This window comes from Sceloporus occidentalis, unplaced genomic scaffold, assembly GCF_023333645.1.
Source record: "Sceloporus occidentalis isolate IW3139 unplaced genomic scaffold, rSceOcc1.0.p SCAF_3, whole genome shotgun sequence".
NCBI classification, from domain to species: Eukaryota; Metazoa; Chordata; class Lepidosauria; order Squamata; family Phrynosomatidae; genus Sceloporus; species Sceloporus occidentalis.
Window position 1 is genome coordinate 25459556 of NW_028316983.1, and position 25004 is coordinate 25484559.

The 25004-nt window shown below is 43.7% G+C and overlaps 1 protein-coding gene across 2 annotated transcripts in view; it reads left to right on the forward strand.

Moving 5' to 3' along the window:
• LOC149315660 (ubiquitin-conjugating enzyme E2 variant 1-like) overlaps positions 1–7120 on the forward strand; it is a 42655-nt gene extending 35535 nt beyond the window's left edge. For both annotated transcript variants that reach the window (XM_089513842.1, XM_089513843.1), the window contains exon 4: positions 6629–7120. In XM_089513842.1, the coding sequence (XP_089369968.1) occupies positions 6629–6775 (147 nt within the window). In that variant the 3' untranslated portion in view covers positions 6776–7120. The remainder of the gene's footprint in view (positions 1–6628) is intronic.
• The last annotated feature ends 17884 nt before the right edge of the window (positions 7121–25004 follow it).

The following is a 25004-nucleotide window of genomic DNA, read 5'->3' on the forward strand; positions in this document are numbered from 1 at the left end:
GTCCCTGGTTCCTTTTAAGAAGTGTGACGTCTGCAGGGGTAAGATTCCCGGCCAGGACCCGCACACTTCTTGTCTTCTCTGCCTTGGGGAGGCCCACAACCCCAAGACCTGCACTCTTTGCAAGTCTCTGACTCCACAGGCGAAGAAGAATTGGGACTCCCACCTTAAAGCTGCTCTGTACCAACAGGCTCTCCTGCCTCTGTCAGCCTCCCGCTCTGTTTCTGCACCGGCCGCATTGGAGCCAGTACCTGTGGCGTCTGCCGCTATGGCCCAAAGCTCTTCCATTGAGCCAAGTGCCACTGTCCCGAGAGGATGCTGGGTCTGAAGGAGCACTCGAAAAGTCCAAGTCGTAAGTCCTCTAACAAGGACAAGACTATACACAAGAAGTCGGGCTCCAAGAAGGTTTCAGCCCTTACAAAAGAATATGAGCTCCCTAAAGGATTCGAGCTCCAAATCTTCCAAGAAGAGGCCTTTGGATTTGGGAGATGGTTCTCCTCATGGCTCTTCCCATGCCCGTCATACACCAGCTTCGGCTTCGGTCTCTTCTCTGCTGGCGATGTTGGCTTTCCACCTGGTCTTGGACGACGAGATAGAAATCCTGCTGGTTCTGTCGCCTCACAGAGGCTCTTCTGAGTGCTGTCGGTCCCCTACACCAGTTCCTCGGGTCGTGGTCTACCAGGCTGAGATTCACCAGCCTCCTCGCCATCTGGAGCATGAGGACTCGGACCTGTTCTATGACGGTCTCCTTGAGGCCTACACCGGCGCCTGTGATGAAATCTGCCTCGGCACCATCGGCTTCAGTCTCCGTGGTGGCCTCGGTACCGCCATCTCATTCTTCTGTGGTCGCTGCCACCCAGACCCTGCTTTCCGATGCAGGTGACGCCTCAGACTCTGATCATGACAGGTCCCAGCAGCACTTCCCTTGTGTGTCTCACATGGACTTGGTTTATTCTGATGAGACAGGCTACCAATCTCCTTAGGAATTGTTTCAGCCAGGTGCCTCCTCGCTGACTGATGATGTGCTTTCCTTTGCGGAGCACATCATCAAGATGGGGAATGCTCTTGATCTCCAGATCACCCACACCGAGGATGCTGCTGCTGACCCCATCGACAGACGGGTCCATGGGAAGGTCCCTACGCCAGCGTTCATCCCGTTGCTGCCGTCCCTAGATAGAATTGCTAAGCGCTCTTGGGACGCACCGGCTTCTGTTGTGCCCACGACCAGGAAGATTGAGTCCTTGTACAGGATCATCCTGTCTCAATTTTCTTGGCTGTTTGCTAACCCCAAACAGAATTCAGCTATTGTTGAAGGCTCCCAGCAGTCGTTCACCCCAAAGACTTTCACCTCCTCGGCAGACCGGGAAGCCAAAAAAATTGATGGCCTGGCTAAGAAGGCTTATCCCTTTTCCGTTTTGGGACTCAAGGTGGCCAACTACAGTGCCTGATGGAGAGGATTTCTCCTTTCATCCCGGATGTCCCAGATGAGACCCAGGGCGTTCTGACCGAGATCTGGGATGAGGCCCACTCCATCGGTAGTTGGCTGATTACATCTGCCCGCCACTCTACGGATTGTTCAGACAAATCCATAGCAGCAGCCATAGCCTTGAGGAGGCACGCGTGGCTCCGATCATTGGACCTGAACCAGAACGCGAAGGCTACTATTGAGGACATGCCCTTTGATGAGGCTGGCTTGTTCAACCGGGAGACGGACAAGCACCTCAATTTCAAATACAGAATAAAGGCCGCAGCTAAGAAGCACGGTATGTCCACACCTTCACAGTCTTCTTCCTGCAGGTGGTTTGGAGGTCAGCGCTAGTGGTATGGACAGGGCCAGAGGTCTTTTCAACAGGACCGTCCATACCAACAGCAGGAGCAGCAAAGGCAGTGTTACCCATCCCAGTCCTCTTCTTCTTCTGGCCTTTGCCAGCCCCCTGCTCGTTACAGGAAGAATACTGAAAGCAAGATACTGACCAGGGCAAGAAGAAGTCCTGAAGGCTGGCCGCGTGCTCCGTCGTCTCCCCTGGCTCCTCCTTCCTCGAAATTTTGAGACCCTTTTCCAACACCTGGGCCACTGTGACTTCCAGCTCTTGTGTCCTTGACATTGTCTGTAGGGGTTATGCCCTCGAGTTTGAAGAGCTCCCTCCAACTGGAGCTGTTGTTTCCACTCCCCTCAAACATCCTTCTCAACGAAGTACGCACTCTTTTGGCAAAGGGCACAATCTCACCCGTTGATCCCTCTCAGACCCGTAGATCATTTTTCTCCAGATACTTTATGGTCCCCAAGACCAATGGTGGCATTAGACTAATCTTAGACTTGAGACTCCTCAACTCGTATTTAGTCTACCATCGATTCCGAATGGTAACTCTCGCCTCTATTTTGCCCTTATTGCACCAGGGCCTGTGGTTTGCAATGATTGACCTGAAGAATGCGTACTTCCATGTGGGGATTCAAGAGAGTCACCGGAGGTTCCTGTCCTTTGCCGTCGGTCCCAACATGTACCATTCCAATGTACTTCCCTTCGGCCTCTCCACAGCTCCAAGAGTCTTCACCAAGTGCATGGCTGCAATCATGGCCTATCTTCACCAACAAGGCTCCAGAGTCTTCCCGTACCTGGATGACTGGCTCCTCGTGACCCCCTCCATGAACTAATTGCAAAGAGACGTCGACTTCACCTTGTTGTTCCTCTCCTCCCTCGAGCTCGTGGTGAATTTGGACAAGTCCCATCTCACCCCAACCAGACGGATCAAGTTTATCGGCACCGTCCTCAACTCCAAAGACTGAGTCGCTTATCTCTCTCAGGACTATTTCCACACTCTCTGCACTGCAGTCAGGACCTGCCTCGCTCACAGGTGAGTGAGGGCCAGCAACTTCCAAATAGCCCTGGGACACATGGGCTCCACAACCTTTGTGACTCCATGGGCAAGGCTACGGTTTCGGCCCCTCCAGTCATGGTTCCTGTTGGCCTTCAATGCATTGACAGACTCTCTGTCCAAGTGGCCCACGGTCCCAAGACCCGTATCCCGCTTGCTCTGTTGGTGGCTCGACTCCCAGAGCGTTGGCATGCCTTTTTCTCCTCCTCAGCCCCAGGTCACCCTGACCACAGATGCTTCCATGGAAGGTTGGGGCGCCTACATGTCAAACCTCTTCATCAAGGACAAGTGGTCTCTGGATGAGCAGGTTCTCCACATCTACGCCCTCGAGATGCTGGCTGTGGAAAAGGCCTTGAGAGCCTTCGAGATCAACCTCTCCAGCAAGGTAGTACTTCTACTGACGGACAACACCACAGTCATGTACTACCTCAACAATCAAGGGGGCACTAGGTCACAGACCCTGCTTGACATCACGCTCCGCATCTGGGACTGGTGCATCCCGAGAGGGATTCTGCTACAAGCGATCCACTTGCCAAGAGAGGAGAACGACTTGGCCGACCATCTCAGCAGGTCTTCCACCGTCTGCCATGAGTGGAGGCTCCACCCTGAGGTGGTTGATGACCTCTTCAGTTGATGGGGAACCCCCCAGATCGACTTCTTCGCGACCGCTCTCAACAGCCACTGTCTCCAGTTCTGTTCCCGAGCGCGCAACAAGGACTCCCTCAGAGACACATTCGCCTTTGCTTGCTCAGGAGAGATGCTATACACCTTCCCTCCATTCCCGCTGATACCAGAGTGGTCTCCAAGATGACAAGGGACTGCTCATGTTCCATCCTGATCACTCCTTGGTGGCCGAGAGAACCGTGGTTTCCGTCCCTGCTCCACCTCTCTCAGAAAGACTTTCTCCATTTCGAGTTCCGTCCCGATCTTCCCATTCTCCAGAATGGCCGGGTCCATCATCCGGACATCGAGAATCTGCCAATGGTGGCGTGGAGGCTCCGTCCCTAGACTCGCTACCCCCCTCAGTACGGACAGTGATCTTGGCTGCCCAGAAGCCAGCCACCAAGAAGTCCTACGCTTCCAAGTGGAAAACGTTTGTGGATTTCCTCTCTGCGAGAAGCCTCTCCATCCTGAGTGTCGACACCAGTTGTGCTGGAGTTCCTGATGACACTTTTGGATTCGGGGCTGTGGCTTATTTTCATTAAGTGTTACCTTTCTGCCATCTGTTCCCATTTCCAGTTTGATGGCAAACCTTCTTTTTTCAGGGACCCTCTGGTGAAGAGTTTCCTGAAGGGTTGCAACAACCTCCATTCCCTGGTTTTGGGTACTGACACCTGCTTGGAGTTTGGACGCTGTGCAGTCTACTCTGCAATTCAAGCCTTTTGAACCCGTGGCCAGAGCTGACCTGCGGCTGTTGACTTGGAAGACAGTCTTTCTTGTGGCCATAACCTCTGCCCGCCATGCGGACGAACTCTGTGCCTTGCGGAGGGATCAGCCTTTCTTTAGGTTCCATAAGGATAAGGTTGCCCTCCGTACTGACATTACCTTTCTGCCTAAGGTAGTGTCTTCCTTTCACATGTGTCAGGACATTGTGTTGCCGACCCCGGCCACCAACACCGAACGCCTCTTGTACACCTTGGACGTTCAGAGGGCTTTGGCCTTCTATTTGGACAGAACTGCGGGTTAGAGCCTTTCCGAGAGGCTTTTCCATTGCTACTCAGAAACGAAAAAGGGACTGCCTGTGACTGGGCAGAGGCTTTCCAAATGGGTGGCTGGTACCATCCACCTCTGCTATGAACTGTCGGGCGGACCTCTCCTGGCCAGGGTTTGGTCCCATGCAACTAGGGCAGTAGTGACATCCTTCACTTTTCTGACTGGGGTCCCCTTGGAGGATGTCTGCAAAGCTGCTGTTTGGTCCCAGCCCTTGACTTGCATCAAACACTATAGGCTGGACACCAGGGCCAAACGGAATGCAGCTTTTGGGAGGGCAGTGTTGGTTTCAGGTTTACATTGATGTTTGCACTGCATTCTCTGGTTTGTTTCATTGTTCTGAGTTTTTCTGCCTTGAAAATGAATTCACATGTTTGATAATGACACCTTGACCAATACTTGTGTTGTTTACAAATTCTTGTCAGTGAATGTCTATTTGTCAGATCTGGCATATTTTATAAATTGACATGGTTTGTGCATGTGCCTTATGGTTTGAATGCTAAGAATGACAAACACAGTTTTTGGTTCAGAAACTTTATTGTGTTGTTTAATAAACACAGCTTTATTTGAACCCTACTTTGGTGTCATGACACTCCCTCCTCCACTGACCGAAGCTTGTCAGTCTAACCCATTTGTATGATTTGCAGAGACCACAAAGAAGAAAGACAGGTTGCTTACCTGTAACAGTATTTCTTCGAGTGGTCGTCTGAGAATACATACAAATCCCGCCCGTTCTACCCCTCAGTGTCCTGCTCTACATTGGCTCATTCCCATGTCGCTTATGTGGCATAAATTTCGGAACTGGGGAAAGAACAGGAACGCACGGGGCTTATAAGGGATGGGTAGAGCTGCCGCCAAAAAGTTGTAAAGTTAACTTTGCCCAGTGATTCTAGAAATTTTCTGAGCAGCACTGCGCAGGCGCAGTACAACCCATTTGTATGTATTCGCAGATGACCACTCGAAGAAATACAATAATAATAATAATAATAATAATAATAATAATAATAGAATTTATTTATATACCGCCCAATCACTGGGAATCCAAGTGGTTTACAACAGAGGGGATAATAGACGGTTCCCTGCCCTCAGGCTTACAATCTAAAAAGACACGACACAAATGGAGAAGGGAATGGTGAGGAGGGAGGGGATCAGGTCCAGCATTACAGGTAAGCAACCCGTCCATACCCACTCTCTTCCAGGTCAGCATTCTCTGAAGATGCCAGACGCAGATGCTGGTGAAACTTCAGGAATAAACTCTTCTAGAACATGGCCACATAACCCAAAAAACCCACAAAAAACTATGGATGTCGGCCATGAAAGTCTTCGACTTCACATTGACTTACTAAGTTAATATTGATTCAGTGGGTCTATTATAGTCAGGACTAATACTTTGGCTTCGGCCTTACAGTTTAATAAACAAAATCTTGTGACAGGAGGAAAAGACATATTTACTATTTTTCCCAGTTCCTTTTGATAACTGTAACAGTCTTTTAAAAATTAACAAAAATGCCTTTAATATTCAGTTCATGCTAATTTAAATTGGATCCTATTGATTGATCTGTGAAATGTTTTATTTATTTATCTGTGAGTAATGCTTTCAGCCTTCAGCCAAAATCATAAAAGAGCAACTTCAGGCATGCTTTTTACTTTAATATTTTGATCTTTCCTACCTTATGCTGAACTACAGACTGGTTTTGAATAGTCTCAATTGCAAAGGTGGTGTGATATGTAAGTTTTGTATGTTTTTAAATGTCATTTTATACTGTTTTTAGCTAGTTTATTTTAATTGTTTTTATTGTAAAATCTTTTAAATGATTTTATCTGTGAGGCACCTTGGGTTCCTGTCTAGAAGAAAGGCAGCATAGAAATGAACTAAATAATAAATAAAATAATTGAGAGTATTTAGGGATTCAAGAATTAAAAGTCAACCCTCTTGTGTAGTTATCTAGTTCTTTAGATACTGGACCTGGTTTTAATTGGCCATGGTCTGTTGGGTGGGGAATAAGCTTTTTGAGACTGATTGTTATGATTTGTCATGTGTTTCTAGGTTGATCCAAGAGCCATATCAGTCCTAGCAAAATGGCAGAATTCTTATAGTATCAAAGTTGTTCTTCAAGAGCTCCGGCGTCTAATGATGTCTAAAGAAAATATGAAACTTCCTCAACCGCCCGAAGGACAATGTTACAGTAATTAACGAAAAACAAACAGAAAAATCATGCCCCTTCATTCAACTTAAGCTCTCTTCATTTTCCACAGTAGTAAATTTTCTAGATGCATCTTGTAGACCTCCAAGTACTGGAAAGGAAGTTCCCATGCAAAGGAAAGTCTATCTTGAGATACTGTAAATGATACTAATTTTTTTTTCATTTGAAAATAAGTTGTGCTATAACAAATAATGCTGTCATGTGTAACCACTGTCCACATAGTTGAACTTCTGGTATCAAGAAAAGTCTATTTAAATTTATTACTGTCAAGACCAGTGTGGCACATTGAACTCAACTGTGAAAATGCATAAAAAGCATACATCACACAATCACAATGCTGTGTGTTTGGCCTGGGTTTATATCTCCCTTGTTTCTCTCTCCTTCCTTCCCTCCCCTCATTGCAATAGAGTTGATGCTCAGGGCTATTTATTAGAGTAGATGCAAAAGGCACAATCTATGAGGAGGTTCTCTTGCACAGGCCCCTTTGAAAAGAACTCCAGCTATGTGAGAGCACTATTGTGCTCTCGCACAGTTCTTCTTCATTCCAGTAGGGCTTTCTCAAGATAACATCCAAAAGTATTGTGCCCAAAGGTTTCAATTCCCAGTCCTAGGCTGGGCTATATGGACTACTAATGGGATGTGTTGATATCCTCAGTCATCCCTCCCTTTGTGCAAGCTCTAGTAAAATGCTGAATGTGTCTGGGGTTTGTTTTTATTTTTTGTTTTTAAAGAACACAATAGTAATTTGGGGCAGGCTCTTCTTTCTCCCAATAATCTTTGACATAGATTGAATTTCTGCAATATCCCTTCCCCTGTAATGTGGACTTTGGGACAGCAGATATGGGAGTCTTTCAATCTTTCCCATCTCCCCTTTGTCATAGTTGGGATGCTGCTTTCTTTATTGCCCCTTCTATGATCCTTTCCTTTACACCTGGCCAAAAAAAAAAAAAAGGTAAGTGGCTGGCAAACTGCCTGATTTTGTTATTATTATAATATTATTATTATTGTTATTTTTGCTTCATGCTTGTCAACCTTTTTGTGGGGGGGGGGTGAGAGGGGGAATTATAAATTTAGTCTTCACCAGCTGAGAAAACAAGAGTGTCTGTCTTTGCTTGCAAGTATCTTTCCCTTCCTGCCTTGTGGCATTGCTTCCACACCGCCAAGCTGGCCATGGCTGATGTTATTAGATAGGCTTTTGATGTGAAAAGAGCAGTAATTTACCAGGATTGCTTAAGCCCTGTGAGAATGGCCAAATGTTGAAGAACGATTTCTATATAGACATTTGAAACAAACACTCCAGCTCTCTGAGCTGAAGATCACTACCTCCACTCAAGCCCCATGTTATCAGTGTGTGTTACTTCTGGCCCTATAAGAGCCTGCCAACATAAGAGACAAATCCACTCTGTGGGGGAGATTTTGTTCTGATGCTTTGCAAAGATGAGGACTCTTTCCTAAAGAATGGGATGGCACTGCCATGCTTCTTGGCATAGGGACTGTGATTGGCAAGGCTTCCTGGCAAATCACTTCCTTTTCGGACTTCTTGTTTTGGACCACTAACTGCTGAAACTTGGATGCAAGCTTAAATGCAAACAATCTAGTGTGTCCTCCTTTTAAGTTTTATGAATAAAAATTCAGTGTTTGTGTAAAAAAAAGAAAGAAAAAACAAATGTCACATTTAAAAGCAGAAGCTATCAAGTCAATAAACAATTGATGTTTCCATTAACTCTTTTGAGGAAAATATTAGTTGTAAGGATTTAACATCCTCTGTAATTAAAAATTTAACATAACAGTATTCCATAAGCAGCCTTTTTATTGTATCAGACCATTGCCTGATTTTAATATAATAAAAAGTGTGCATTAATATTACTGTGCTCTAATTGTATTTATATTTAGAGTGGGAATTCCTGGTGAGGTTCCTCTGTTGACATAACATTGCAAATAATGATTGAATCTTGTGAAGGAACACAGCAGGGTATGCAGTTCCATGGATATCAGTGGAACTGGAATTTCACTAGGGAATTTCCCCTCTGGTTGGTGCCAGTTGCTTTTCAATGCTTATCTTGCAACAGATTTAAAAATATATAAAATCTTAGTAATAAAAACTTTATTTAGGCTGAATATCACAGTGTTCTGCAGAATTGTTGTGATAATAGGAATTTGAGATGATTTTATGTGACATTTTTTTAAGTCACAAGTATGAAGACAGTGAATGAATGTTCTAGATACATTTGTAAGCTTGATTGAACAGTGCACAAGCATTTCCTTTTCCGAAATGGTTCTGCCGTGTAATGTATGTCACTGTGTCAATGTTTTTATTCTGAAATCTGTTCTGTTCTGCCATGTATATTTCCTGCCATTTTATTCTAAGAATCAAAATTCCCAACATACCTGTGCCAGTATAATCAACTAGGATGCTATTCTGGCTTTTCAGAGAGGTGTTGGTGTATCAGTACTTTGCAGTTTTTACTAGTTCAGCTGTAGAAAGCATAAGAATGCTATTGGTTCTTAAGTATCTTATTTTGTATTATATACCTTGTTGTTAACTGCCATTGAGCTGACCTCAACTCATGGTGCCACTGTGGATGAGACGTCTCCAAGACACCCTATCCTCAACTTCTTTGCTCATGTCCTGCAGGCTCAGACCCATTGCCTTCCTGATTCAGTCCATCCATCTGGCATATGGTCTTTCTCGCTTTCTCATGCCCTCTAACCTTCCTAGCAACAATTCATTTTCTAATGATCTATGCCTTCTCATGATGTGGCCAACATGCAACAACCTCAATTTAATCATCTTGGCTTCCAAGGACAGTTCAGGCTTGATATGTTCTAGAACCCATTTGTTTGTCTTCTTGGCTGTCTATGGTATCCTCAGCACTCTTCTCCAGCACCATGGAGGTTTCTGACTTTGAAATGCAGCCTCCGAAACACTCCTGGGGTCCAGGATGCACTTGCTTGGCAGAATTGGTTGCGAATTACATGCGATAATTCCCACCTGGATCCCACAACCCAGCTGTATCCCACTGGGGTGCAGTCGGGGGTTTTGTCCATGCGATAAGCTCCCACATCTCAAATGATTTTCCTTCTATAGGCTTTCTTCACTGTCCAGCTCTCACATCTGCATGGTGTTTGGGAATACTATGATGTGGACGATCCTCACTTTAGTGTCCAGAATTATATATTTCCACTTTAGGATCTTGGCCAGTTCTTTCATAGCTGCCCTTTCCAAGCCTACTTCTAATTTCTTGACTGCAGTCTCTGTTCTGATCAATGTTTGAACCAAGATATGGGAACTCTTTGATTATTTCAATTTTCTTGCTATCTAGGGTGAATTCTTATAAATCATCCTTGGTCCTTATTTTTGTTTTCTTAATACTCAGTTTTAAGTCTACCTTGGCACATGCCTGTAAATTTTAAATGGGAGCTGAGAGAGACAGATGAAACATACAACTCATTTTCCCCCTTTTGTTTGGCTTTGCAGTTTACAGGGGGTGGCATAGAGCTCTCTGTGGACAACTACAAATTCTGTTTAACAGTCTCTATTAGTGAAGTCAAAGGCTTTAACAGCTGGTGTCCATAGTTTTCTGTGGGTTTTCAGGGCTGTGTAGCTGCATTCTGGAAGAGCGCATTCCTAATGTTTTGCCTGCATCTGTGGCTGGCATCTTCAGAAGATGGTGGCATAGAATTGTGTGAGGTATATACTGTATATACTTGACTTTAAGTTGACCTCATGTATAAGTTGAGTGCAAGTTTTGAGGCCAAAATTATGGATTTTGATAAGACTTGTGGATAAGTCAAGGATAAAACTTAGGGGTGTAGCAAAAGATGTAAATGATGAAGTTTACTGTCTTCATACATAAATGTCTTATTCAAATCCTTCTAATCCTGATTCCTCTCATCACTCCCTTAAAGGAAAGCACCAAAGAGGTGTCACCACTGGCATTTCCCACCCAGGCATTCAAAAAGGCCAGAACAATATCATGGTGGAAAGAGTAGAGGGAAATGGTGCTTCTTTTGGGTGCTCCCAGAATGGACTAAGCTCTTACCTTTTACCACTTTGCTCGGAGATGAGAAAGAGTAAAAATACAGTATTTACATTGATCCATGGATAAATCGACCTAGCTTTTTGAGGATCATTTTTTTTTTTTACTAAAATGTCTAGATTTATACATGAGTATATACAGTATATACTTGCATGACCCTTGGTTGGGAGGAAGTGATTTGCATGTTAATCTGTAGGTTGTTTTGTTGTTGAAGGGCAAAGCCTAAGGATGGGAGGGAGGATTTGTGAAGTGGATATGTGCCCATTTAATTAGCAATCCACTGTCTAAACACCAAAATCAAGACTCAGTTCATGTAAATAACACCACCCAGGGTCAGGGGGTGTCCCTGCAGACAATATATTGCTGATTAAATGAACACACATCTACCTCACATATCCTCCCACCCTGAGGCCTTACCATTCAACAACAGACCAACACACAGATTAACATGTAAATCATTTCTTCCCAACCAAGGGTCACACAAGCATATATATACCCTACACTCTTCCATGCCACTACCCTCTGAAGATACCACCTACAGATGCAGGTAAAATGTCAGGAATAAACTGTTCCAGAATGCAGCCACATAGCCTGGAAAGCCTACAGAAAACTATAGTCTCTATTAGTTCTGTGTGCTGGCATTTCCGCATGCATCTTTGGGTATATCTTCACATCACAGTCATCTCAGTGTAGCAGCTCTGAGTGGTGGTTTTTTGTTTGTTTTGTTTTTATAAAAGAGTAGGGATTACAGAATCAATAAGCTATAAGAATTAAAAATTTGTTTAGCCTAATCCAAAATACGAGAATTTATGCAAGTTTTTGTTGTTGTTGTTGTTGTGCATATTTTATACAATTCAAAACATAATACTTGACAGTGTACAATCATTGATGGGCATATACTAAAAAGAATTTTATCCATAGGCTGCAAGATCAAGCTTGATTATGATAGTTTTTGTCATTATTATACAAATTATAAATGGGAAATTGTGATTGGGTCCTTGGTTGGGTATTCTTTCCTGAGATGAATTAAACCAGTACTTCTCAAACTGGAGGGGCAGGACTCCCAGGGGGATGGGAGAGTTGCTCTAGGAGGGTGTGAAACTTGGGGGTCCTGATCCCGCCTCCTCCTCTTGCCCAACTTTTCAATGTATAAAATCTGCACATGCGTTGAGTTAAATGTTGAATTTACTTAGCTAAAACTGTTCTAATTTCAACAATGTTCTTTCCTTACAAACTGTTAAAATATAATCACACATGAATGTGCAAATGAAAATACGCACACTAAATTAACAAAATATTTTTATTCATAGACTGCATCCAATGAGGGAATGATATCCATCTATGACTATAAAGTGGAGTCCCAAGTTCAAAAAAATTTGAGGACCACTGAATTAAATAAACATTACCAGTGTGAATGAAACTAGTCCATGTAAATGAGGCTGTAGAATTACTGTATTTTCCGGCGTACAAGACAACTTTTTGACCCTCTAAAATTGGGTCAAAAGTCGGGGGCTGTCTTGTACGCCAGGTGCGCTCTCTGGGGCTGCCGGCTTCTCAGGCCTCCGGAGGCCTGGGGAGCCGGCGGCCCCAGAGCATGTGTGCCGGCTTCTGAGGAGCCTCCGAAAGCCCCTTAGAAGCTGGCGCGGGGCTGCAGGCTTCCCAGGCCTCTAGAAGCCTGAGAGGCCAGTGGCCCCAGAGCGCGCGCACGCGCGCCAGCTTCCCAGGCCTTCAGAGGCCTGAGAAGCTGGTGGCCCCAGAGCACGCGCACCAGCTTCTGAGGGGCCTCAGGAGGCCCCTTAGAAGCCAGTGCAGGGCTGCAGGATTCCCAGGCCTCCGGAGGCCTGAGAAGCCGGCGGCCCCAGAGCGCGCGCGCCGGCTTCTAAGGGGCCTCCGGAGATCCCTTAGAAGCCGGCGTGCACGGCCGGCTACCAGCTTCCAAGGAATAGGGGTAGCCTTGTACAGTGAGTATATCCTAAACTCTATTTTTTTAATATGAAAAGTTGGGGGTCGTCATATACACCCGGTCGTCTTATACGCCGGAAAATACGGTAAATGAATACATACATAATTTCACCAGCAGAGGGTGCTAGTGAACTGATCAGAAGAAATGTGATTGCAGCTTGCATTGAGAAAAAGCAGTATGAGAAATTAAACTTTCCCATATGTGCAGTTCTGGCATTGTTTCTCATCCTCACCAGGTGTCAGGAAACCTCTTTGTACCTAGTATAGCCTGCTAGTGACAGGATAGTGATTCTGTTGTGCTCCAGCACCAGCACCCCTCAAATACAGATCTTCCACCATCAAAGGAACAAATGTCCTTGTGGGATTTACGTTGTCGTTTGTGCCAGGCTGTTTTTTTTAAATATTTTTTTTTTTTTTTTTTTTTTTGAGTACCAGAGCTGAAAACCCTGGTTATTCCAAACACACTTCATTTCGTGAGGATAACTGAGGAAGAGACATTTTGCTCCTACTACTGCTGAATAATTGAGACTCAGAAATCCTTGCTGATCAACTACTAGAACCAGATCTACCTCCTACCCACCACCATCCCCTCCTACTTCATATATTGATGGCAGATAAAAGAAAGGACTTGATAGCCTTAACCTTCTCCCGTGGCAATGTCATTGGCAGCTGTAGTTGTGTTGGCCTTGATGCCTATACTAAGATTGTTTTTTTCCAAAGCAGCTCAGGCATTCACCATTGCATCCATGGGCCTGTCCCAGTATTTATCAGGTTCAGTGTATCATGCAGGTAACCTAATTCAGCTGGAATTCTAAGTAGGAGATTTAGGGGATGTTCCCACTAGGTGAAACCCCACGTTCTGAATCGAATCCAAGGAGTGGCGTTCCTATTAGGATCCGATTTAAACCTAGAACGGTTCTAGAGCAACCCGCAATCGTCCCCACTACAAATCGAATTGTAGAGCGGAATAAAATTTTGAATCGAGTTTTTGTCATTTAATGCGCATTAAAAAAGATGTAGGGTCTGACCTTCGTTTTTCCCTTGATTCGAGTTAGGAATCGGAGCATTTAGATAGGAACGACAGCCTTTGAAATCGGGTTAGCTGGATGGGAGGAGCGGAGTGCGATGGGGCTGGCCTTGGGGGAGTTGCCCTTTCTGTCCCCATCCGTCGTGGCTGTCGCCATTTTTGCTTCCCTCACCCCTTTGTCCGCTGTGGTCTTTCAATAAGAGATAAGGATTATTTTTATTTTTTATTTTAATGGTTTACAGGCGCTTAATCTCTTCAGCGCTTTAAGCGCCTGAAGTCCCGGCTGCTCAAGCGCCTGCATCGGCCAAAGGAGTACAAGGCTTCCCCCGGTGGATTGCAACCTCCCCTCTGTGTGGGGAGAGCCCATTTCTAACGGAGGAGAGGCAGGAAGCCAAGCCTCCTCTCGAAGAGGCATTCCCTGCCCGCTTGGGCTCTGATCTTGCCCAGGCAGGGAAGGGAAGGCTCCTCGCGAGGAGGCATCTGATCTCGCCCAGGCAGGGAAGGGCTCTGATCAATGGGGGGGGGGGGAATAGAGCCTTTCTCCCTCTCTTTCTCAAACGGAACCTGCCTTCTCCTCCAACCCTGGAAAGAGAATTTTTGGGAAGAGTGCTCCCTCCCTGCTTTTCCAGCAGCCTCCTTCATTGATCTCTGTGCTCTCTGAAGGGATTCTCCCTGGCTGTCTTGGGAGACATCAAGAGGGGATGCTGTCCTGCAAAACCCATCCCCATAGTTTCTCTGGAAACAGCTTGGGCTCCCCAAATTGGCTTTGCCAGAAGCCTCTCCCATTGATCTCTGGGCTCTCTGAAGGGATTCTCCCTGGCTGTCTTGGGAGACATCAAGAGGGGATGCTGTCCTGCAAAACCTATCCCCATAGTTTCTCTGGAAACAGCTTGGGCTCCTCAAATTCGCTTTGCCAGAAGCCTCTCCCATTGATCTCTGGGCTCTCTGAAGGGATTCTCCCTGGCTGTCTTGGGAAATGAAATGGAAACGATGCCAAAAGTTAAATCGCTTCCAAATATTCCGGATTAACGTTACGTCATTCTGACGTACTATTGATTGACAGCCCCAAATAAGGCATGGAGGAGAAGAATCGATTTATTTAAACACCGATTTCATGCCAAGTAGGAACGCTTGCAGGTAAAAACTTCGATTTAAATAACCAGATGGGAACGAAGAATAACGCGTTTCGGAACGCGAGATAACACCAGGGTTATTTTGAATCGGTTTTATTAAAAACGTATTTTAAATCGTTTCAAATATTAAGTGGGAACAACCCCTTAATGAAGTCTATTACATCTACCTTAGTCAGGGAGAGTTCATTTCCTGCTGAAGGCTGGAAGAGATTTGCTCCCCCAAGAAGACAGAATTGTCTTCTCTTCCTGAGACTTGGAGACAAGAAGAGGTTCTGGGAAGTCTTCAGGGTTTTATTCTGGCTGGCATAATTGGCTTTTCTGTGAAAGCCTGGGTCAACCACCAAAAGACTAAGCAGCTCTTCTCTACATTGTTAATTTTTCTGTGTTTTGTTTAGTTTTGTCTTGTTTTGAAAGGAGCTATAAATGCAGCAGGATGTAGCGGAAGAATTGCTCTAAATCTGACCAAATACAGCTTCACTGTACTCTGCTGGTAATAATGAACAGATTGTACTTTGCTGCCATTGTTGCATCAGCACAGGTTCAGTTCAGATAACAATTCATTTTTACAATCCAGGCCCCAAATTGAGGGGGAAGAACTACCTGTGGATTGCTGGGACTTGTTTATAAAACACTTAAAAAATTGTTGGTAGGCCCTCTTAGAGATCTCAGGGCTCTTAGGCAAACTATTGAACCAATTTGTGTCTTTTTCTTGCCATGTATAAATGTTTGAAAGGATATCATACTGAAGATGGAACAAGTTTGTTTTCTGCAGCTCCAGCAAATAGGACATGGAGCAATGGACTCAGACTTCAGGAAAAGAGATTCCACCTCAACATTATGAAGAACTTCCTGACAATAGAAATTGCTCAACACTAGAACATGCTGCCTTGTACTGTGATGGAGTCTCCCTATTTAGAGGTTTTTAAACAGAGGCTGGGTGGTCATCTGTCGGGGATGCTTTGATTGTGTATTCCTGCATAGCAGGAGATTGGACTTCATGGCCCTTGAGGTCTCTTCCAGCTCTATGATTTTATGCCACCTCACACTGAATAACATAGTATGATTGCTGCCATAGGCTTTCACATAAAAATCCAATTGGAGGGATTTATTGCCTCGCAACAAATATCTTCCTTTAAGAACAGTAAGCACATTTACATTTTTGAGCAGGAAATGCTACCTATTGTTAAAATCTAAAGCTATTATTATGTGAAGTTGAAGGCTTTCATGGCCAGCAGCCATAGTTTTTGTGGGTTTTTCAAGCTATGTGGCCATGTTCTAGAAGAGTTTATTCCCGACGTTTCACCAGTATCCGTGGCTGACATTTTCAGAGAATGCATTCTCTGAAGATGCCAGCCACATATGCTGGTGAAACGTCAGGAATAAACTTAGATCATGGCCACATAGCTTGAAAAACCCACAAAAACTGTTGTCATTTTCTTTCATTAGAAAAGATTTCTTGAAAGTAAGCTGTTGAACAGTGGAATATGCTGCCTCAGAGAGTGGTGGAGCCTCCTTTGGAGCTTTTAAAATAGAGGGTGGATGGCCATCTGTCAGGAGCACTTTGTGTCTTCCTGTATGGCAGGGGATTGGACTGGATGGCCCATAGAGTCTCTTCCAACTCTATGATTCTATGACTGAGGGAGCTGGGTATGTTTAGCTTGGAGAAGACTAAGGTGGCATGAAAGCAGTATCTGAAGAGATGTCATCTGGAAGATGAAGCGAGCTTGTTTTCTACTGCTTTAGAGACTGGAAATATTCAAATTGCACCTAAACATTAGGAGAACCCCTTTACAGTAAAAACTGTTCAACAATGGAGTAGACTTCCTTGTATGGTGGTGGACTCTCCTACTATGGAGATGTTTACATAGAGATTGGATGGGCATCTTTCAGCAGTACTTCAGTTGTGTATTTCTACATGGCAGGAGGCTGATGACCCTTCCAGTCCTTTCCAGTTCCATGATTCTAACTCCCTTTATCCCTGACCACAAGTTATGCTGTTCTTGGCTGAATGTAGTTAGAGATCAACAATATTTGGAGTAGGGGAGCAACTGTTTTCTTACCTCTGCTGTGCTTTACAATCTTTCCCAAACCTGGATCTTCAGACAGTGTTGGATTACAATCATCATCATCTCTAGCCATCTTACAGCACTGGTCAGAGGTAATGGCAGTTGTAATCTAACAACATCTGGGGACTCGTAAAGTAGGAAGGACTGCATTACAGATGCCATTAGGGTTCAGCTCCCATCCTAGGGCCTCTAGAAGTTAAATCTTGGCTCATTTTAGTTTTAATGCCTGGGCATTAAGATGTCATCTAATGCACAGAAGGCCATTTCTCATGCTTGTGAAGCTTTTTTTTTTTTTTTAGTTACTGATGGTGTATTTTACTTTCTTAGCATCTCTGTAACCAAGAGGGGGAAATGCCTTGTTTGAAACAGTGAAGAAGCTATTGCTAACTGGTTAAACAGGACAGGAACCCAGAGCCTTTAGCCATGTAAACTGGGGCTAGAGGATGAAGGAAACAGTGCCAGACAGCATTCTTTGCTATAAAAATTAGGGTGATGACGAATATGTTAGGCATTTTGTACATTTCAACTTTTCTTAAGATAGCTCAGGGTCTAGCATTCATTTTCCCCCTCTTGCCAAATCTTATCTTCACAACCACCTTGTAAAGTAGACAAAATAGAGATATAAAACTTAGTTCAAAGTCACCCTCTCAGCTTCAGGGCTTAGAAGGGATATGAATTGTAGTCTTCTGTCTCTAAGCATCACACTGTGCTTTTCTGTCTTGCCCCTTTCCTCTGTGTGTGTGTGTGTGTTTTAAATGTTAATTCCTAGTTACAGAAACAGGATGCATCGTCTATATTCCAGAGCAATAAACACAAATGTTTACAGTGGCAATTGATGCTTTAAAACCAACAGTGGTGGAACAGAGATCTTCATCGGAAAACTTGCCGAACGTCATTCCCTCTGGAGAAAACTACAGTCCTGGGCTACCAGATTAGATGTTGTCTAAGGTTAATGACCAGATGTTTCTCAGCTGCTGGACAGATTTCCAGCTGAGACCCAAATGAGTGGCTATCCAGCAAGCAAGTATTAATATAAACATTGTAGAGGCCTAGCCTTAAGCAAACCATTAAAAACTTCCCACGATACTGTGAGGGTTGCCGGCTTCCTTAGAGACCCATCCAGAATTGTATGTACTACACTTGCATATCTTGTGCGATTCAGACTTGAGCTGCCACCTGCTAATGTAATGCCGGGGCCAAGCCTCCCCCTTGGTTTAGTGGCGCCAGAGCAGTGTGGTCCCTGGAATTTGATTATTTGTGTTAGCAGATAATTCAGGCCAGAAGGCTTAGAGCTCTCTCTGCATTTGCAAGATGTCGTCATGCTTCCCAGCAAATGAGCCACAGGGCCATCTACTTCCCCACAAACCACTGCAAAATACTGCTGAGGACCTTCAAAAAAGAAACTTGGGCTCCTCTCAAATGAATGAAGCCAATTTTGCACAATAATCCAAATAAAAAGCATGGTATGTCAAGCCTACATGTGTGTCTTTCCCCACTCCTACCTCATTCTTTTTCTTTTCATCTTTCCCCTCCACACACATATACTTTCTAAGATTTTATGGGTCTCACAATATCATACTTCCAAGCTATAAAACCATAGAACTGTGTTGGTGTTGCTTGTGATGCAAATGAAGCAGCAACAAAAGCTGGTTTTGAAGAATAAGCTTCCCCCCCCCCCAAAAAAAACAACACCAAATCACAACATAATTAAGTTTAAAAGATAGCCCACCCAGCCTGCAAAGGCAGAGACAGACATGGACTGTTATTTCTCATACCAGAGTCTATGGGTATGTGCATGTGTGTCCAATATGTGCAATTGCATTTTCCTGAGTCAAAACAAATTCCCTGTACCGTAATTACAAATAGATAAATCCTGCTGAATTCTCAGTGAATAAATGTAGCTCAATGCTTTGCATGTATAAGGACCTAGGTTTAATCTCTGGCATTGCCAGTTAGGGATGAAAAGAACAGAATCCAACTTTGGCATATGAATTTCAATACAAAACTGGAATGACTGGAAGAAAGAGCTGTAGCTGTGTGATCAAGTGCATGTAGTTGTGTGATCAAGTGCATGTTTTGAATGCGGAAGTTCAATTGCTGGCTTTTCATGGTAGGACTGAAAGAAGATCCTATATGAAACTGCATGAGTGATGTTTCTACTGAGAGGAGAGGAGCTGTTTAGAGACAACTTTCTCTAATTTAGTCTAATACTTTGAAACATGTATTTTGAAGCCTAATTTTGTTAAGATTTCCATCCTAATAAATACTATATGCTTCTAATTGCAGCCTGACGTTGGAATCTTCTCAGGCATTTGCTCAGGCATGAGCTCCATTGCAAATAGTTGACTAACCCTAAAGCATGGCGTAGTGGTTTGAGTGTTGGACTATGACGCTGGAGACCAAGGTTCGATTCTTCATGTAGCCATGAAACCCACTGGGTGACCTTGGGCAAGTCACATGCTCTCAGCCTCCTCTGAACAAATCTTACCCAAAACCCCAATGATGGGTTCGCAGTAGGCTCGCCACAAGTCGGAAACAACCTGAAGGCACACAACAACAAATATTAAAATAGACATGTATAAGCTTAAGCTGCTTATTTTGAATTTCTAGCATAGTATAGTAGTTTCAGCATGGGGCTAGAAATCCAGGAAACCAAGGTTTGAATCCCTGCTCAGCCACTGGGTAACCTTGGGCAGGTCACATTCTCAGCACCACACAAAAGCAATGGCAAACCTCCTCTGAACAAATATAGAGGAGAGAACCCTACACTAGATTGACATGAAGTCACATAACAACCCTATGGGAGGGGACCAAAGGTAGTCAAACTGCCTGTGCCTTTGCCCTTCCAGTTGCATAGTTGTTGTGAAGAGATCCCCTTGTTTTCTGGACATCCTCAAGATCTGTATTCTGCTTTTCACGCTCAGTTCTTGGTGCCCCACTCTGTTCCTTTCTTATTTGAATATCATTCTGTTCATCCCCTATCCATAACCCTCCTACATACTTGATTCACACACACACACACATTGTTTTCAAGATTTGTATGCCATGACATCTAGAAACAAAAGGTTAGGATTTACATGATTTTAAGCAGAAGTAACTGGAATATGCTGCATTGGGGATTATCCTGAGATTATGTTTATGTGGGATGTGCCCAGACCACCACTTCATCTCATTTCACTTCTGTTTCTCATTATCCCAGTTTTCCATGATCATTTTCCACATGAAACTGCAGAATGTACAGTATAGCTCAATCAAATGCATTTTTACTTTGAAGTAACTTGCTGATTGAAACAGGACTTTGTTCAAAAGTAGGAGTGCTTACTTACAATTACAATGATAATATTTTTTAACAAAAATATTTATTAAACAAATGCTGAATGAGTACTATTATATCACTTCTGCCTTTTTCTGAAATACAGAAAATTACAACCTGGAGAAATTACCATAGAATATTAGCCTTGAGCTTCTTTGTAGACATGATCAAATTAAGGCTACAGTCCTAAACACTCTTTGCTTGGACTGAGTTGCTGTTACATTTCATGGAGTTTACACCTGAATAAACATGACTAAAATTGCACTGTTAATAAGTAAATGAATTTGCAACCTAAAGGCCCTTCTAGGTATGAAGTGAGTAAAGCACAGCCTGTAGTTTGCATGTGGCCCTTGGGACCTCAAAGTGTGGCCCTTGAAGCCCTCCCAAAGCCTGAAGACCCATAAAATTTTACCAGATTTTACCCCAAAATTGCACAATCTTGATGCTTAAAACTAGTCAAATCCTACCATGAATGTTTTTTCCACCCTCATCTCAAAGTCACCTCCAAAAAGCACAGAATCAGCCAAAATGTTGTTTGGAAGAAATGTTACATCAATTTCAAAGCCTTCAATATTTCACAGATGAAATTGGGGCAAGGAACATTGGATTATGGTCAAGATGGCAAAAATTATTAACAAGGAAGAACAGACAAAGAATACCCCCTCCTCCTCGTCTGGCTGAGTTAAGCTCTGGTAACAGAAAACCATGGGTAGGACTACCTTTACCACTCTACTGTCCTTCAGATTTTACCATCCTCAGTTAGTCTGGAGGGCAACAAGTTGGAAAAACTGCATTCGAACAATGGGCATGTCATCATACCCTGGTCTGAACAGGTTAATATTCTGTAGTTTAGCTGCCAGCAGCCGTGTACAGGTAAGTATTTTCTATGCAACTTACAGTTATTTAAAATGGACTTAGGAGAGACTAAACTTGGGTTGTTACATATGCAAAACCCTAGTGAACTACGGTGTCTCCTCCATTTCCTCAAATCTTTTCTTTGGTAGATCAAGTGTAAGGAAAATTTGGTCATCCAGATGTCTTGGACTACATCTCCCACAATCCCTTACCACAGCTGAATGGTGCTGGTAGGAGCTGGGGACAAACATCTGGTGAGCCTAAGTTTCCCTGGTCATTGTACATGCTTCCTAACACTGGACTTGCATGTGAAATTCAGTTGTTAATCTTTGGCCATTTGCACTCTACTGTGGCATTTTAAAAAAATTAAAATCCTAGTGCAGTGGTTTCAGTGCTAGACTAAACTGCAGGAGACCAGACCTTTTTCACCTATGGGAACGCATTGGGTGACCTTGGGTGAGACACACTGTCCCAGCCTAAGAGGATTTGCAAAAGCAAACCTCCTCAGAATAAACCTTGCCAAGGAAATCCTATGACAGGGCTACTATAAACTGGAGTCAACTTCAAGGAGAATAGCAACAACTTCACCTGGTGTTTAAAACATTGAATAAATAAATGTTGGGATTGACAGCTTAATTTAATATGTCCTCATATATGAATTCTTACCTCATTCTTCTCCAGATAAATGCTAAGGGCCATGTAAACTGATCTACAAAGAGGAACATGTGGACCTTTTATGCTTTCTCTTCTTTGTAAAGGCTCCACTGGAATGTTACTGCTATTTCGCTCTCTCTCTTTCGCTCTCTCTGTGTGATGGAGTACTGAGAGGTGATTTTAATTAATGAAATCTGCTTCCTTCAGGTAGGCGTCCCTTCAATTAGTTTTGCTATTAAGTGGTCTCCGTTTTTATGATTCCCTTCTTGAGGATAGGATATAATTTTGCATGTTGCCATGGGATTTTTTCCCCTATGTTGTTTACATAGTCTATGCTTGATCTGCAGATTGAATCCATCAGTTTGATAGCCCTGTGACATTTTTACATGGGTGAACATTTCCTGTTAAACCATAAATACTGGGGAGGTAGGCACGAAGAAAGGAGGGTATTGAGAAAAGTGAATTCTCACGACACATTTTCCAATAGGTTTGTAGTTCAGGCAGTTGAAATACATACATTGAAACAATGATCTCTGTTTACTGGCCAAAAAAAAAAAAAAAAAAAAAAGGCAAGCAAAAATCCCCCAACTATTTGAAAAAATATGTGTTCTAGTGATCTTTCAAAAATGAAGTAAATAATATAGAATCCCTTCCTGTCTGTTGTGGGATTATAAAGTGGAGCCATACATTATGAACTGAAGTGCGAGCAAATGAAGGCTTTACTTAAATCTTTTGTATACAGGAAGGATCATATTTGTATGCTAGGCTTTCATTAGTTCATTTTGCTCTCTGCTGTATTCATCTTTTGCCCTTACAAATATTATCTTTCTATCTCTTCCCACCACCACCACCATTCTTTTTTATGGTTGTAGTACTGTAATAAAGGCAAATGTAGTCCCTGTATTATTCAGGGGTCTGTGAGTAATAAGCACACATGTACAAGCCTAACTGTAGGATAAAAAGTAGATTGTCTTATATGTGATGAATCTTCTCCCACCTTAGACCAAAGAAGAAATAGGCACTGGTAGAGCACATGCCATGCATGCCAGTTTTATTAGCTGGTATCCCCATTTAAGACAGCCAAATAGTAAAGACCAAAGGAGCTGGAAGGGTGAGGCGGCCTCTCTTTGTAGGGCTGACCTAAGTAGGGTTATCAGATCTCAGGCCTTGGCCCAGACTTTCTCATTTTTGTGGGTCGTCTCCAGGCAGGGGATGAGGGTGAAAATTCTCCAGTTTCGGTGGGCTCAGCTCTGGCCAAGAGAAAAGGGCCATGTGTAAATCTCCAGCTCAGCAAATAGAGCAGGCTGCAGGTGGTGTGTGTCTTCAAGCTGTTTCTGATTTATGACAACAATAACCTATCATGGGGTTTTCTTGGCAAGATTTTTTCAGAGTAGCTTTGCCATTGCCTCCCCTTGAGGCTGAGAGCATGTGACATGCCCAAGGTCACCCATGCCTAAGGACCATGTAAACTGATCTACAAAGAGGAACATGTGGACCTTTGATGCCCAAGGTTTCATAGTCGAGCTGGGAATTGAACCTTGGTCTCCAGAGTTGATGTAGATTATCGCACCAGCTATTCACCTGAGGGATGCAGGATTTAATAGTCAAAGATGGATTTTATCACTCTGCCCTGTAGCTGGGCAGTATGCAACCCGTATGCAGTCTGCACTTCTATGGGATTCTTGCACACAAGGGCTGCATCTACACTACGTGGCTGAGGCTACATCTACATTGCAGAATTAATGCAGTTTGACTCCGCTTAAACTGCTATGGCACAATGCTATGAAATTCTGGGATTTGCAGTTTTGTGAGATATTTTGTTTTCTCTGTCAGAGCACTGGTGCCAAAGAAGTCCCAGGATTCCATAGGATAGAGGCATGTCAGTTAAAGGAGTGTGTGTTAATTCTACAGACTGTGTAGTGTAGCTGAGAAATGGAGCAGCAATTCACAAAAATATGAGATGAGGAAATAGAAAAAGAGATGGTAGCCCAAATGGACAAATAGGGAAAGCTGGGATAGTATGAGATCATGAGAGTACTATTGCTTCAATAAAGAAGAGGAGGTGCCATTTGAGTACTGATGATAGGGAGGGAGGGAGGGAGGGACAGGAGAATGCTCTGGGACCCTTTCACACCATACAATTATAGTACTACGATAAATACCCCCCCCCACACACACACACACAAAAATCCACAGATAAAAACCAGGACTCGTGGGCAAGCAACATTAATGAGGAGGAGCAGACAAGCTACAACAGACACCAGCAGTTTTCTTTTGCCTAAGCCTACTGGGAAAAGCAAGACTCTGCCCCCTCCTCTCCTCTTGCCCCATTGATTTTAATACAAACTACTTTTGCACTTTCAGGCTTCTGCCACATGGCAGAATTAATGCAGTTGGACACCATTTTAACTGCCATGGCTCCATCCTCTGGAATCCTGGGATTTTTAGTTTGTTGTGCCAACAGAGTTCTCTGACAGGAAAAGCTAAACATCTTGCAAAACTATAAATACCTGAATTTCATAGCATTGAGCCATGACAGTTAGTGGTGTCAAACTGCATTGTGGATGCAGCCTCAGATTCCAATAAAGGAACTTAGCTGAGGAGGAAAAGGAAAATGGGAGGAGAAAAGAGAAACTTGGATATTTTAAAAGCAGCAGAAAAAGTGGAATGGCAGAGAATTGATCAGGACTGTCCCTATCAAACCAAGATATTTGGAGATATGCATGATTGCATTTTAATTGCCTTCATCTAACCCAATGGAATCTGAAATTTAGGGGTAGGTATTTTAAATTCACAGCCAGAGAGCTCTAGTGGCTAACCAAATTACAGATTCCAGGATTCCAGAGGATGCAGCCATGGCAATTACAGTACTACAATTGTGTAAGCTGAAAGTGCTCCTGGACTGTAAAGAGGAAACAGAGGAGGGCATGAATGGCAAAAGGGGGGCTCAGGGATCAATATAATAGTGCAGTATGGGTACAGATGGGAGAAAGTTATCTGAATTTTTAAAAAACGCAACAACAAAATTGGAACCAAGGTGCTTTTTTACAGTTGGCACAGCAATGCTCTCATCCATTGAGTGAATGAATATGTCAAAGGGGCTTCAATGGGGTTTGAGTCAGATACCCCTGCTCCACAGTACCTAATTTCAGGATCAGATGTGGAGAAG